Source organism: Anolis sagrei, chromosome 1 (assembly GCF_037176765.1).
Source record: "Anolis sagrei isolate rAnoSag1 chromosome 1, rAnoSag1.mat, whole genome shotgun sequence".
Classification (NCBI taxonomy): Eukaryota; Metazoa; Chordata; class Lepidosauria; order Squamata; family Dactyloidae; genus Anolis; species Anolis sagrei.
Window position 1 is genome coordinate 241,124,289 of NC_090021.1, and position 15,821 is coordinate 241,140,109.

Below are 15,821 nucleotides of genomic sequence, written 5' to 3' on the forward strand. Positions count from 1 at the left end.
ATTGTTCTTATTTTATTGCTATCATTTTTATGCTCAATATAGAACCCATGCCAGTTCACAGCATAGGCTGAAACAAAGCCACGGCTAATACAAAAAAGATTGTAATTAAAAAGGATTACTCAGTGATAATTATCGTATTAAAAACTGCAGTTTAAAGTATAACAACAACTTTATATTTATACCCCACCACCATCTCTCCAAAGAGACTCGGTGCAGCTTACAAGGGGGACCAGGCCCAGAACATACAACAAAATTCACCAGCAAAAGCACAGTTAAAAACATAATAACAGTCCAATAATAACACAATTAAAACAGCAGAGTATAAAAGCAATGTTAAAACTATATCAAACCAAATTAATGAGAGGGAGCATTTTAAAGCGCCCTCTCATATGTTCTCATCAAGCAGTGGTACCGAGAGAAAGCTGCAATTTTCTCACCATTGGCTCTGCTGGCCGACGCTTCTGCCAGATGGAATTCACCATCCGGAGGGCCATATCATCCCACACTGCAGTAATGATCTTTAGTCTGTAAAGAGATCTTACAACCAGTGGAAGTCCTTATAAGTCAGAAAATGTCTTGTCTTGGTGGTATGTTGCTGGAGGCGTTATCACAACAAAACACAACAGGTTGAGCATCCCTTTTTGGGACTTTCAAAATTGTCCACGTGAGTGACTGAGATAGTTATATATTTGCTTTCATATGTTTGGAAATACACAGTGTTTGCTTTATGCACACAATTATTTAAATATTGTATAAAATTACTTTCAGGCTCTGTGTCCATGGTGTAGATGGAACATAAACAAATTTAATATTGAGACTTGGGTCCCATCTCCCAAGATATTTCATTATGTCTATAGTACGTAATATAGTTATTCCAAACATTAAAAAAAAAAATCTGAAATGCAAAATGCTTCTGGCTCCCAGTATTTTGGGTAAGGGGTAGTCAACCTGTAATTCTGTGACTTAACCTGGTGTGGAGTTCGACAACATGAAATTAATGATAAATCAATAATAACTGTATCACAAATGTGCAGGAAGCAGCTCTGACTTGCTCTCAGGCCAGAAAACAAATGTTCAAATGCATGATGTGTATATGCAGATGTTTGTTTGGACTCTTTTAGAGTTGCAAAAACATTTTGCACACTCAACTCAAACTGTAACCTAGTCTGTAAGGTGCTCATAAGCTGTTCAGAAATTGTCTGAGTGATGCCATGCACACTGAAGTGAATGACTTGATCCTATTAATGTCAGGAAGGATAAAATAATTCTATTTTCTGAGTCTTCAATTAGTATTTATACAACATGCAGGGTTACACTCGGTAATGCAATGCACATCATTTGGTTTCTTCATTACACTTGTAAGGAATTTTCTGATAAAATACTGCAAATGAATACTTGGGGGAAAAAGCAGATATACAGAAGTCATTTTTTTTCATGTCCAGCTACAGACTGCACGTCTCACCTGGGATGCAAGTGAAAAACAAAAGGCACTGTGGAGAAGAAATTATTATGAGGGACTCAAGAGAGCAGTAGAGAGAAAACAGCCTAGAAAAACAAAAACAGCTGTAGGTGCTCTGTCCAAAGTGCAAAGGCAAAACTATAATGAACTATGAACTTCTGCTCTGGAAGAAAACCTTGTTGGTTCTTTTCCCCCACAGAAGTTGAGAGGCTTTTTAATCATATTTACAAGAGGATATGGGGGAATGCTATCACCAAATTCATGTTTTTTTATTCCTTTGTGAAGCTGTAAAATGGGTTACATTCAGTTTAGTATGTGCGGTTATGACGCATACCCTTGATAGGACAAAAATACACTGTCATGTAACCTCAGCTATTAACTCACACAAACATGTGATACTAAGAATCATGCAATGCAGTAGAGAGGAAGTGGTGTAAATACAACTGACCTAATGTTTAGATAGCATTGCTGTGACTGCTGCCTATGAAAGAAAGTTTGTGGGGCTTAAACTTTGGGGGGAACATGTATGGCATGCTTATTAGCCGTTATCTCCTGTGCCTAATTAGAAATGCATGAAGGACTTTCAGGTACATTCAGCCGCAGCTACCCACCATGATCACATTAGTTTGACATAATAAAGAAATTGAATTTTCCATGTTTTTACAAGAGTCAAAGCAGTCTACGACTGTTCTGAAAACAATAGTATGGGCTTTGGGGATCAGAGTTCACTTCTAGAGGCTTACTAAAGGCTCCATGTCAGTATAAATTTAATCCTAAATTCACTTTTAGTTAATTGGAGAAATGCTTTGGTTGAAGCCCCTTGCCCCAACCTTTAATCAGGTTTCAACATAAACAGATAGAAAGACATGAGTTAGGGAATCATTTCTGATCGCACATTTGGAAGCACAATGTATTTACATCTCCACTTACAAAGGTGGACAGGCAAATACACCCAGATTCCCCATATTGCAGTGCTGCCCTTCAAATATATTCTACAAATGTAAGCTAAAGGTTTCCCCTGACATTAAGTCTAGTCATGTCCGACTTTGGGGGGTAGTGTTCATCTCAATTTCTAAGTCAAAGAGCCAACATTGTCTGTAGACACTTGCAAGGTCATGTGGCCTGCATGACTGCATGGAGTGCAGTTTTTTTGCCTGCAGAAGGTATCCTATTGATCTACTCACATTTGCATATTTTCAAACTGCTAGGTTGGCAGAAGCTGTGTGATCGGAGGTAAACCCCCCCCCTCCCCCGGGCTCTGTAAAGGATAGTTCAAAATCAGGGAATTCATAGTTTTGCCAAGGACACCAGGCTGAATTGATCCCATTATCCCCTATCTCTCCTCCTGTTTTTATGAATGGACTCAGACTACTCGGTGACCCCCTGAGCTTTGGTGCACCCCTCCCCCATGAACTCTTATGACTTCTTATGAACTTTAATGAACTTTATAGGAACTTCTATAAACAATTGCCAAACTTTATGAACTTTTATGGACTTTGGGGTGGGGGTGGGGGGCTGATGTGACTTCCTCTTAGACCCTGCATGATTCCCCCTTTTCCTATGAACTCTGTATGCTCCCTTGCCCCATTCCTTATTCCCTATATGTATGTATGTCTATACAAGAAAATATGAAGGAAAGCAACCTTTTAATGAACCAGCAAGTAATGGCTCTTGGAGTTTCCAAACTTCCTGAGCTGGTAATCCCCTAAAAAAAGGACTCAACCAGATCCATTTGCATGGACAATAGATAATTGACTCTATCTATTTGGACCTTGGAGGGCTGATAGCCAGCCCATCCAGATTAATGGAGTCTATGGACATATTGGATCACCCAACACAAAGGACATTTCCTCATCTGCAAGGAACCGGGGATTTCTCTCCGCCTCCCTGCTATGCCACACTTGGATCTCTGAAACTCATCTCTGTTTCATCAATGAACTCCATATCACAGGATAGTAAAAACAAAGGACCTGGCCTCTTGGGGGCAGACAAAAATGTTAATTCAAGAAACAGAACAATAACTCAGACCGGGCTTGAGAACCTGAAACTATCGCTGGGTCATTTGGCAAACACCAGCCATTCCTAATCCAGTCAACTAGACATTTCTTAATTGTTTCCCTGTTGCCCACCTCCCTTCAACCTCATTGGCTGGGTGGCCAAAAGCAGGACTAGGGCCCTCATTGGATCTCGTCCTGGCTTGCTAACGTCAAGCCAATCATAACAAAGCCAGCTGAGGGGGGAGGGGTGGGTATGGGAACTTTTGAATCTGAAGGCTATAAATATTGGGTTTTTCTGCCCAGTGAGTTATGTCAGCTCCTGAGCAGATTACTGCGGAATGAAGTAAACATCTTGGTGGCTTTTCTTCAACTTTGTGAGAGTTTATTTTGGGAAAAAACAGAGAAAAATCTTCTTTGGTGCTTGCTGTCTCGGCAGGTGTTCCGGGTCCTCTTTTTGGGTCTGGCCGGTCTCTGCCTAGGCAGGGTCCCCCAAATTCGTGTTCGACATCAGCTGGGCCTAACAGCAGGAGCTCACTCCGCTCCCCAGATTCAAACCACCAACCTTTTGATTAGTAAATACAGCAGATCAGCGTGCCACCAGTGGACTAGCGCCACCAGTCTTCTCCATTATAATTCTGGTTTTCATCCTCTATGCTGTTATTAACTAGTTTGAAATACAGAATACAAAATAGTGGCTAAAGTGCACCCTGTATTAAGTGGTCTTGCATAACCAGTGATAGGCTATACTTCAGTGTCATTAATTAAAATGTAACCATATCAAGTTTCACATTATTACTTTCATATTTCATTCATTTATATCTTGCCTTTGCCTCAATATTAACCCTCTGGTTAGTGTTACATTGGTTAGTGTTGCACTGCAGAACACTGCTTCAAAGAAAATAGAAACATCTCTCTATGGAACTGAGATTTTTCCAAGAAAATTAAGAATGTGAGTTTGTTTCCAAGAAAATGAAGCCATTCTGTGAAAGTTGCAGATCTCCATTTCACTTAATCAAGCGCAAAAACCTAAAAACCCAGATTCCCAGAGGAAGGCTAAGTAACAATATGACCTTACAGCATGTTTTCCCCAGCCTGGTGCTCTGGAGATATGTTGGCATGCAATTCCTAACATGTCCAGCCACCATTACACTGCAGGGGTGATGGACATCTGGTTGGGAAAAAACAGCTTTAAACAGGTTGCCTCTCCTTCCGCACTGCCCTTTATCCCAGGACCTGATCCCAGATTATCTGCTTTAAACTGAGGCTCCTTCCACACAGTTGTATAAAATCCATATTGAACTGGATTATATGGCTATGTGGAGTCAGATAACCTGTGTGGAGTCAGATAGCCCAATCAAGACTATCTGTCTTGATATTCTGGGTTATACGGCTGCGTGGAAGGGGCCTGAAATATATGAGTCTTCACTGTCAGATAACTTGAGATAAACAGATAACCTGGGATCAGATCCTGGGGAAAGGGGAAGTGTGGAAGGGCCCAAAGAATAGGGTTCAAATTCAACTAGTTAGATTGACTAAGGCTGGATACACACTGCTGTAAAATGCATTTTGAACTGCACTGTATGGGTCTATACTGACCCTATAAAGGAGTTCAACCTGCATTATATGGCAGTGTAGATCTAGCCTCAACCAATTGTTCAATGTGAGTCAATCTTATTGACAGTGTGGACCTGCTAAATTCCGACTAATGACAGTATTCAAGGTGTGTTTTGGAAGCCTGAATCTGAGCAATATAGGGCTCCAATCTCAAACTAATGGACCAAAAAGAGATCCCATTAATGCTATTTAAGATAACTATTCCCTACCAAGTGAGGACGCATCTACACTGTAGAAATAATGCAGTTTGAAAAGACTTCAGCCCTTTTGTGCTGCCAGATAATTCCAACTATCAAAGAATAAAATCCACATTATCTTATTTGAACTGGAATATTTTAGGGCCCTTCCAGACAGGCCCTATATCACAGGATCTGACCCCACGTTTTCTGCTTTGAACTGGATTATATGAGTCCACACTGCCAGACAATCTGAGATGAACAGAAAAAAACAGGATCAGATCCTGGGATATAGGGCCTGTATGAAAAGGCCCTAAATCTACACTGCCATATAATCCAGTTCAAAGCAGATAATGTGGATTTTATACTGCTGTGTAAAACGGACTTGCATCAGCTATGGTTCAATTATAGGGCATCCCTGGAGTTGTCATTTTACAGGGTCTCAAGTCTTCTTTCTTTAAAAAGTGCTGAAGCCTCAACAAATTATAATTCCCATGATGGCACAACCTTGAACCATGGCAGTTAAAGTGGTGCTGGTTTGTATTAATTTTACAGTGTAGATGGACCCTTAATTTCGCATTCCCTGTGGTATCTGAGAGGCAATTTAAGAAACCTATAAATAACATGCTGGATTTCATAGAAGAAAAGCAGGCTATAAATAAAACTTATTAGGTCAAGACCTGTATAATTTCACATAGCTATCTGAAGATGTGTGTATATGCTGGGTCGGAAATGCAATTTTCTGTGTCCTATTTGCATTCCATCCTAGGGCCCTTCCACACAGTCCTATATCCCAGAATATCAAGGCAGAAAATCCCACATTATCTGAATGTGGACCCAGTATGATACTGTAGGATTTTCTGCCTGATATTCTGGGATACAGGGCTATGTGGAAGGGCCCCTACTCTTTCAGTCCTAAAGCCCTGTGTAAGTACATTTGAAGAAGCAAGTTCATTTTCAGGAAAGTTTGTATTAAACAAAGATCCTTTAGTCTGAATGGCACTGTTCCCCTTCCCTTTCTCTTTTATGCTACAACAAACTAATATGGCTATTTCTTTAGGCCTGAATGCACCTAACAAAATGGTTATAATGTGCAGTGGTCTATAGTGGTATGTTCACTAGTCTGCTGCAGCAAAAACAGGGAGATATATCTTAAAGGGAATCCCAGTAAAATGGCCTGCACAGGCAGCTTACAAATCCAGATGGATTCTTGGTATATTTTTTGTATTTGGCATACATTTTAGCTGTTATAAACTGCCCTTTTCACTGTTGCATGCTGCTCTGAGTTTCTTCAGGGAAAGCGGGATAATAATGGTGGTGATGATGGCAATAATGTAGTTGGGTCTTCATATCCATGGATTCAAGATTCAACAGTCCAGAAAAGGAACAAAGTGGATTGGCTGTGGCTAAGTGTTACCACTGGTCAGCTGTGACCAATAATACTGTGGAATTTGAGGAGGCACGAATGTAGGGCGAAAAGGGAGAAACAAGAGGAAGGTGTATCAAACCAACCTTTGTCGGGACCACTTCCCATCTGGAGACCGATGTCCTCACTGTGAAAGAACATGTGGATTAAGAATAGGTCTCTAGAGTAACCTAGAGACCCAACACCAAGATCTCACACTTGGAATAATAATAAGTTTGATTTATATCCTGTTCCTTCTCCTGGAAAGGATTCTGGGCGGCTTACAGCAAGCAACAGTAAAAAACAAAACAAACAAAACAAGAACAAAAACCAACCTTACATAGGTCAAATTAAGATAACTTAAAATAGAATCATTGCAGTTACTGAGGGCAATCATACTTGGACACGAGAGACTGCCAATGATGATGAGGTGAGCCATATAATCCAGAATATCAAGGCAGAAAATCCCACAATATCTGCTTTGAATTGGGTTAGTCGAGTCCACACTGCCATATATTCCAGTTCAAAGCAGAAAATGCGGGATTTTATTCAGCTGTCTGGAAGGGGCCTGTCGCTGGGGAAGAAAGGGAGTGAAGTGTCTTGGCTGCTGTTGGGTGACATGTATGAGGGGAAGGGAAGAATGGAGGGAGGAAGGAAGGAAGGAAAGGGGAGGAAGGGAAGAAAAAAAGAAACAGAAAGGAAAGGGAGAGAAAGAAGGGAAGAGAAAGGGGGGGGGGGAAAGAAAGAATCAGAAAGGAACGGGGGAAAGTTGGAAAGAAAGAAGGGAAGAGAAAGAAACGGAAAGGAAAGGGGGAAAGGAGAGGAGGGGAGGAAAGGAAGAGAAAGAAGGGAAGAGAAAAGAAGGGAGGGGAAAGAAAGGAACAGGAAGGAAAGGGGGAAAGGTTTGAGGGGAAGGGAGAAAAGAAAGAAGGGAAGAGAAAGGGAGGGAGGGGAAAGAAACAGAAAGGAAGAGAAAGAAGGAAAGACAGGGAGGGGAAAGAAACAGAAAGGAAAGGGGGAAATGAGAGGAGGGGAGGTCAGGAAGAGTAAGAAGGGAGGAGAAAGGGAGGGAGGGTAAGAAAGAAACAGAAAAGGGGAATGGAGAAAAGAAATAACGGAAGAGAAAGGAAGGGACAAAGTGTGAGGAAAGAAAAGAGAGGAAAGACGAAAGGAGGAATTGTATGAGCGAAAGCAAGGGAAGAAAGGAAGTGAAAGGCAGAAGCTGTATGAGGGGGGAAGGAGGTCGTAAAGTGCCGCAAAGAGAGCCTGTTACGAGTTACCACACTGTTGCCATGGAGACACTGTGAGGTAGGCTTCCTTTCTCAAGAGCCCGAGAAGGAAGCCACTAGCAGTGCCTTATATAAGCCGCAATTCCCACCGCATTGAGCCAGGGCAGCCCAAGTGGCGTCAACCCGCTTTCCTGCGACAGTGCAGGCATTCCCTCAAGGCGCGCCTGCCCATTGGAGGCCTCCGCAGACGCCCCCGGGCTTTCCAGGAAAGGCCGCCCAGGCCCTGGCCCTTGAGGCCCGAGGGAGGCAGGGAGGGAGGGGGCGCGGGCGAGAGGCCTTTGCCCGGCCTGCTTCCGTGGACTGCCCGTCCTTGCGTGTGAGGCAGGGCGGGTTGTGAGCTCCGCCCACTCCTCCCGCCCCATATAAGGCTGTCCCTCCAAAACAGCGCCAGTCAGGTGCACCGCAGCGAAGGGACGCAGAGGAAGAGGCAGAAGCAGACGCCCCAGCAGCAGCAGCAGCAGCAGCCCCTCCGCCCGCCTCCTTGTCTCGGTGTCCGTGAGGCGCCTGGCTGCGTCCCTCCTTGCGAAGGAGGAAGGCGAGGCGCCGGCGATGTACCCTCCGGGCTCGTCCTGGAACATCTCCTTCGCGGGCTGCGGCTTCCTGGGGGTCTACCACATCGGGGTGGCCAGCTGCCTCCAGGAACACGCGCCCTTCCTGGTGGCCAACGCCCGCACCGTCTACGGAGCCTCCGCCGGCGCCCTCACCGCCACCGCCCTCGTCACCGGAGCCTGCCTCGGTAAGGGAGGGAAGGCAGGAAAGGAGGAAGGAAGAAGGGAGGGAGGAAGGAAGGAAGGAGGGGAGGGAGGAAGGAGGGGAAGGAGGAAAGAAAGAAGGAAGACAGGAAGGAGGAAAGAAGAAAGGAATGGAGGGAGGAAGGAAGGAAGAATTAAAGGGAGGAAAGGAAGGAGCGAGGAAAGAAAGAAGGAAGGGAGGAAAGAAGGAAGAATGAAAGGGAGGAAAGAAGAAAGGAAGGAAAGAAGGGAGGGAGGGAGGAAGAAGAAAGGAAGAATGAAAGGGGGAAAAGCAGGAAGGGAGGAAAGAAGGAAGGAAGAATGAAAAGGAGGAAAGAAAGAAGGAAGGGAGGAAAGAAGGAAGAATGAAAGGGAGGAAAGAAGAAAGGAAAGAAAGAAAGAAGGGGGAGGGAGGAAAGAAGAAAAGGAAAGAAGGAAGAATGAAAGGGAGAAAATGAAGGAAGGAAGAATGCAAGGGAAGAAAGAATGGAAGGGAGGAAAGAAGGGAGGAAGAATGAAAGGAAAGAAAGAAGGACGGAAGAATGAAAGGAAGGAAAGAAGGGAGGAAAGAAGAAAGGGCAGAAGGAAGAGAGGAAAGAAAGAAGAAAGGAAGGAAAGAAGAATGGAAGAGAGGAAATGAGAAAAGGGAGGGAGGAAAGAAGGAAGGGAGGAAGGCAGTGAGAAAGGGGAGAAAGGAAGGAGGAAAGAAACGAGAGAGGGGGATGCCCCATGTGGATTTTGCCCTCCACTGTCAGGATTGAGAAGTGCGTCTCCACTGTAGAGTTCATGCAGTTTGACACATGCCTCAATGCTGTGGAAGCCAAGTTTGGTGAAAGAGCAACATTCTTTAGCAGAGAAGACTATAGATCAGGCATGGGCAGATTTCGGCCCTCCAGGTGTTTTGGACCCCCAACCCCCACAATTCCTCACAGCCTGTGGGAGTCCAAAACACCTGGAGGATTGAAGTTTGCCCACGCCTGCTATAAATCTTATAAACTATAAGTCCTATTGTTCCATAGCAGTCAAAGTGGTGTAAAGCTACATGTATTCTAGAGTGGAGATGCATCTCTGGTATGGTTTTGGTTGTGAGGAAACTGGAAAACAACAACACAGAGTGGTGGCTTGGTTGCTCACTGTGGACTTTTGTTTTGTTTTGGATATACATGAAATTCCTTCAGTCTGAGTCAGAATGCCAGTCTTTCCAGCCCACTAGTGCCCACAAAATGTGAGCCTGCCAGGGTGTGTTTACTCATCTGTGTTTTCAGCCTGTGGGTGCATCTACCTTGTGAGATTAATGCAGTTTTACAGTACTTGCAGTGGCTTAATACTTCAGAATCCTGGGAGTTGTAGTCTTGCAAGATCTTTAGGGTTTTCTGCCAAAGTGTGATAGTGCCTCACCAAACTGCAACTTCCATGATTCCATAACATGATCTGTAGCAGATTAAGTAGTGTCAAACTTCATTAATTCTACAGTGTAGATTCACCCTGTGATGGGGTTTTTGTTGTTGTTTTGTGTCAGGAGCAACTTGAGAAACTCCCAAGTTGCTTCTGGAGTGAGAGAATTGGCTGTCTGTAAGGACATTGCCCAGGGGACACTTGGATGTTTTGGATGTTTTGCCATCCTTGTGGCAGGCTTCTCTCATGTCCCCACATGGGGAGCTGGAGCTGACAAAGGGAGCTCATCCGCACTCTCCCCGGATTTGAACCTGTGACTTGTCAGTCTTCAGTTCTGCTGGCACAAGGGTTTAACCAATTGTGCCACCAGGTGCTCATGTTTGTGATGAGTTGGTTGGTAATGATGGAAAAGTTACATGGTAGCAAAACTAAAAATATTCTGTATGAGCTTATATTGAGCAGTAATAAACATACTGTTTTTCGATAGACACAAGTGGGAGATAAAAATGGAGTCGGCAAGGTAAAGAATATTAAGAAAATAACATTGATGTTTATTTTGTAATGGTGACTGATTTTGACACTATTGTGTTTACAATAAAATATTTTTTTTTAAAAAAAAGAAGGAAGTTTTAAAGAACCAGTCAGGGGTTGCTGTGGTTTTAGTTAGGAATACTTTTAATAATAATACTAATAAAATAATTTTTTTAATACTGTTAATATTCAATTCTGTTTTAATGTTTGTATATTTTTAGATTTTTAATTGTATTCCATTAGTTTTACTGTAATCTTCTTTTAGTCTCTTTTGTTCAGGTATAAATAAGCATAATAACAATAATAACAATAATAATAATTTCTCAAATGACGAAAACTACCTTGCTTGAGCTTAGCTGGTTGTGAAATGTATTCCAAAAGCTATAGTATTCAGGCTTCCCAGAGTGGTTGGGTATAGTATTCCCAAAAGAATTTACATGTGTATGTCTTCTTCTCTTTCAATTTTGATGTCTTATTCTGATTTCTCCTGGGGCCTGAATGCAATAAAGCTGCATGTTCTCAAAATTAGATCATCAGCTGTTTGCTTTTTCGCTCCCAAGGCATATGTCTCACCCTAGAAGGGAGCATGCAGCAGGGGGAACTAACTGTCCTTTAAAAAGTTTGTAGGGATTGTTTCTTTAATCTTTGAAATCTTCTCCTAGGAGCCTCTTATAACCCTGCCCCCCCCCCCCAAGGAATCTAATTCTCTCTGCATATGCGTTTTGAAAAGAATTGGAAGGCTGATATCATAGGGACACTTGTTCACACTTAATCCTAAGTAAATATGCTTCAGCTTGATCTGGAAGACTCCTGCCAGGGGTGGGGTAAGCAAGATTTGTGCTATATGATGGGCAGGGGGTTGAACTAGGTGGCCTCTAATAAATAACCTTTTCAACTCTTAAAGTTATGTGATTTTCCAAACTCCCACCAACTCAAAGTTGCAGTACATTGTGCCTAATACAGCACATTCTACGTTGGAGAATTAATACAGTTCGACACTACTTTGACTGCTGTGGCTCAGTGCTATGGGGTCATGGGAGCTGTGATTTTACAAGATCTTTTCATCTCCTCTTCCAAAGAGTGCTGGTACCTCACAAAACGACACCTCCCATAATTCCCATTGAGCCATGGCAGTAAAGTGGTGTCAAACTGCATTCGTTCTAAATGTAGATGCATCCATAGAGTCAGAAATCTAGAAGCAGCAGCACTATATGTCCATGCTGGGAAAAGCGTCCCCAGTTTATTGTCTGTTTGCCTTGCCTTGAGTTACAGAGGTCCAGGTTGGCAATCTTCGTGTAATCCTGTTCTAGTTATTACTTTTATCCTTGGTGTTTTTCCTCCTAGCTGTTTCTGAGCCTCTTGAGCTGCAGATCTATGTATTCTTATGTGTGTACGTGCCTCAAGTCACCTGTTGACTTCTGCATGCCCCATGGGTTTCATAGGTTTTTCTTGGGAAATGACAATTCAGTGGTGGGTTTACCAGTTCTTTTTTCTGAAATATAGCTCACAACACTTTGTAGTTTGGTAATTATTGATATATCCTTCCCTTAGTGGCGAATAGCTATGCTTCTTCATACCTTTTGGAACTCCCAAAGTCTCTTATCATTGATAGTGCTAAAATTTAAAGATATAGCCAATTTGGTGTGGATCAGTATGGAGAGGAATCTTGTAGTACCTTTGAGACTGATTGATTGCGCTGTTTAAGATTGATGAGTGTTACAGTTCTATGCCCCTGCCACAAACTGTTTTATGAGTTGCTGTCTGCGGGAACAGGCTGCTTGAATGAGTACCAAACTAGACAGGCTGGGAAAACCTACAATCAGGTTCTTCCTAGGCTTATTTCTTTCTTAATGTGAATTTGAGATAGGGGAGTCAGTGGAAAACCATGGTACAATTGGCTGGAGGATTTTCCGCTAGCACTTCTTTCTTTCTTCTGCTCTCTTTTTCTCTGGCACTGTCACTTCCATTACCCATTAATTACCTTGAATCTGGGAAGATTATACCTTGGCCTAACAGTGAATTATGAAATGAACTTGCTTTACCATGCCATAATCAAAACTAACCATGGTTTATCCAGATTGAGACATAGCATTAAGCTGTGATTAATTGAACTGTGTGTATTTCAGACTAGTTTTAAAAGGAATCACATCTGTGTTTAACTGTTAGCTTACTATTTCAGAACCTGTATGTGTGTTTTTCTGCTCTTGTTGTTAAGGGCCGGACCACAAGGTATATTAAGGACTTGTCCCTATCCCTTTAGGAGGAGAATTAATTTGTTTTGTGTTTTGCAGTCCACATAGGATCACAAACTTGAATTTTGCAGCAGTAGTCTATAGCAGTGGGGCAGTGTTCCTTCTCACCTTCCTGTAAATTTCCATGTTGGAATCATAGCTCATAGTCACGTCTGTGTTTGGTAATTGTTTGGTGTGCAAATTCTCTCTCAGATACAGTTCACTTCTAATCTGCTGAAAAATATTATTACAAGGTACTCTTATAGTTAGCTGGAAACTGTGATGGTATCATTTATATTAAATAAAGGGATAGTACTATGGGACTGTCTAAATATTCTGTCTGGTCTTGGAAGTTAAACAGTGTCAATTGTGGTTAGTAGATACTGGAATGGAAAGCCACCAAGGAATATCAGTTGTAGCTTTATTTCTAAGGATGTATCTTGCAATACCACTTTGAGCATTCTTTCCTTTTAAAAAACTCTCTATGAGGGTCGCTGTAAGTTTACAGGCTACTTGCAGGCACATACACACAGAGAAATATGGAAGCAGATAATCGTTTCCCTCCTTGTTTCCCTACCCTTCCCTCAATCTAAAGGATTTCAAGTAGAGATGTCACCCTAGATGGTATATCCTATTTTCAAACTGTAATTTTTCAGTTCATTGTGAAAGTCCCTACACTTTTGATTGCCTTACTATTTATTTGCTATATTGATACCACACCCTTCTCAATCCCAAAGTGGACTCAGAGCTTATTGACTCAGAGATTGTTGAGTTAATTCTAAACAACTCAAGAGGTAAATATCTTGATATTTCTGGGAATGGACTGCTGGCAGATTGTATACTCCCCCCCTCCCCCGAACATTTGTCCATGGCTGCTGGGAAACTCTTCAGTAGATTGGGAGAAATGGAGGAATAGAAGAGTAAGAAGGAAACTCCTGTTAACAGGCAGACATCTGTTAGCATCATCTTTGAGTTAGCTCCATAAAATCTTTAGAGATTAGTTCTGGTTGAAATGAACCATTCTTAACTGTTGTCACAAAGAAAGAATGTAATGGGATGATTGTATAGTGCCTCAAAGTTTCTTGGAGTAGTTAAACTCAATGGAATTTAGGAAGTGAGAGACAGAGAGACATCCTGTGTAATGTGGGCTCAACTTGTTTCTGACTTACGGTGACCCTAAGGTGAACTTTTTTCCCCACGGTAGGGTTGCCCTTGCTTTTCTTTGAGGCTGAAAAAAGGTGACTTGGCCACTGTCTGAGCAGGGCTTTGAACCCTAGCGAATCCTAGTTCAGAATCCAAAATATTATATTATGCTGGTTCTTTGAGTCCTAGCCTTTAAATATAACCACACAGTGCAATACAGAGAAAAGAAAATAACAAAACAGAAATAGAACAGCTAATTAAACACTACTGTATATGTTTGGCAGAAAGCTGAATGGCATTATCATAACTAATGTATGATGGCAGATGTTAAGTTAGAGAGCTTAGTAAAGATGGTTTGATGCAAGTTCCTGAACCTTGCATACATCTACAGTTTGATCCTTGTGCAACCTTCAAACACGAATAGTTTTATTATAGTATAAGTCTTGATCAGCAGGAACATCCCAGCCATTAGTACCTGAGGATGTTGTGTGTGATTTAATCATTGTGGTAGATGTTCTCTGTGGATTATGTGAGGGTGGCTGAAGATGAGATGAACGTCTTTGTCTCCCATGGCACCTGATTTGTGTGGAAGATTAAAACAGCTACTTAGCTTTGACAATTACCATTTTTACTGCCTCAGGCAAGTCACTTAATCTATTGACCGCGACTGTTAATAATCAGGTAGCATCTGTTTTGCTAGGTGCTACCTGCACATACAGGTGGGGAGCCCTGGAATATAGAACAGTGTCAGTGGATTTCCCAGCTCTGCTCTAAAAAGCACGTGTCTTTAGGATTGTGATTGTGATTGTGCAGGCAGATCTACTCGACATTATGCTGATTTTGACAGTGAGTTCTAATTATGATTAATGGTTAAGCATGTCTTTGGTTTTGATTATGCTAATGATCTTGTTAGTAAACAAATTGGATCACATGTTTTCTGCAATTTGAAGGTAGCAATCCATCTGAGAGGATTTCTGAGGGATGGTGGGAACTCAGCACACTCTCAGAGTTTTCCATACATTCCAGGAATCCTAATGCAAAGCTGAGGGCTGAGCTTTGGCAGAATATAATTCCTGGATATGTGGTAAGCAGAGCTTTGTGATAAGCTGGAGCTTTGGAGAACCAGAAAAAGCAATATGTGATTAATATTTTCCCAAGCATTAATGGGAATGGGAAGGAGCCTGGATCTACTAGGGATAGATTGAGCTGTCCTAAAAGGTTAGCTAGATGTTCACTGATGATGGCACAAGTATCCTGACTTACTTCACAGCCAAACTTGACTTTACATTATACATTATGTGTCTGCAAGCTTGTTTGTTGTACTCACACTCTGTGTGTGTGCAATTCAAAATTAATAGCGTTGTATAAATTGTAACTCCCTAGAAGTTGTCAGAGTACAACTCCTATCAGCCTATTCCAGTGGTGAAGTCTTGTGGAAATTGCCATTCAAAAGCATTTGGAGGGCATCTGGATATGCCATAAAGCTATTCAGATGCAAGGCAACTCACATAGCACATTCTTTTCTTTCTTTTTTTGTCCTCTATAGACCCTTGTAGTCCCCAACATCTCTTTTCAGATATGGTGAGGATCTCCATTACAATGGTGACTCAGTAATCAGTCCTTTGAAATATACCATAGTCATTTTCATGTCATACATGATCAAGAGTCCAATCCTATAATATGATGCACTTAACTCATTGAGATGTATACAATTGCTGTATAGAGCCAGAATCGTATTAGCTAGTGTTAATTAGAGTAGCTCAATTGAATCAGATGTTGAAAGGTGAATCAACACTTAAATGAGTAACTGAGTTTACTGTAGTTGGGATTAGGAAAGGATTTAGACCTAG

The 15,821-nt window shown here is 42.0% G+C and overlaps 1 protein-coding gene across 3 annotated transcripts in view; it reads left to right on the forward strand.

The window, feature by feature from the left end:
- Positions 1–8,218: 8,218 nt before the first annotated feature.
- The window catches only part of PNPLA2 (patatin like phospholipase domain containing 2), a 46,835-nt gene continuing 39,232 nt past the window's right edge, over positions 8,219–15,821 (forward strand). The window contains exon 1 of one of the 3 annotated variants that reach the window (XM_060769210.2): positions 8,219–8,676. In XM_060769210.2, coding sequence (XP_060625193.2) covers positions 8,490–8,676 — 187 coding nt within the window. In that variant the 5' untranslated portion in view covers positions 8,219–8,489. The remainder of the gene's footprint in view (positions 8,677–15,821) is intronic. The other 2 variants (XM_060769219.2, XM_067462590.1) reach the window with 2 other exon arrangements.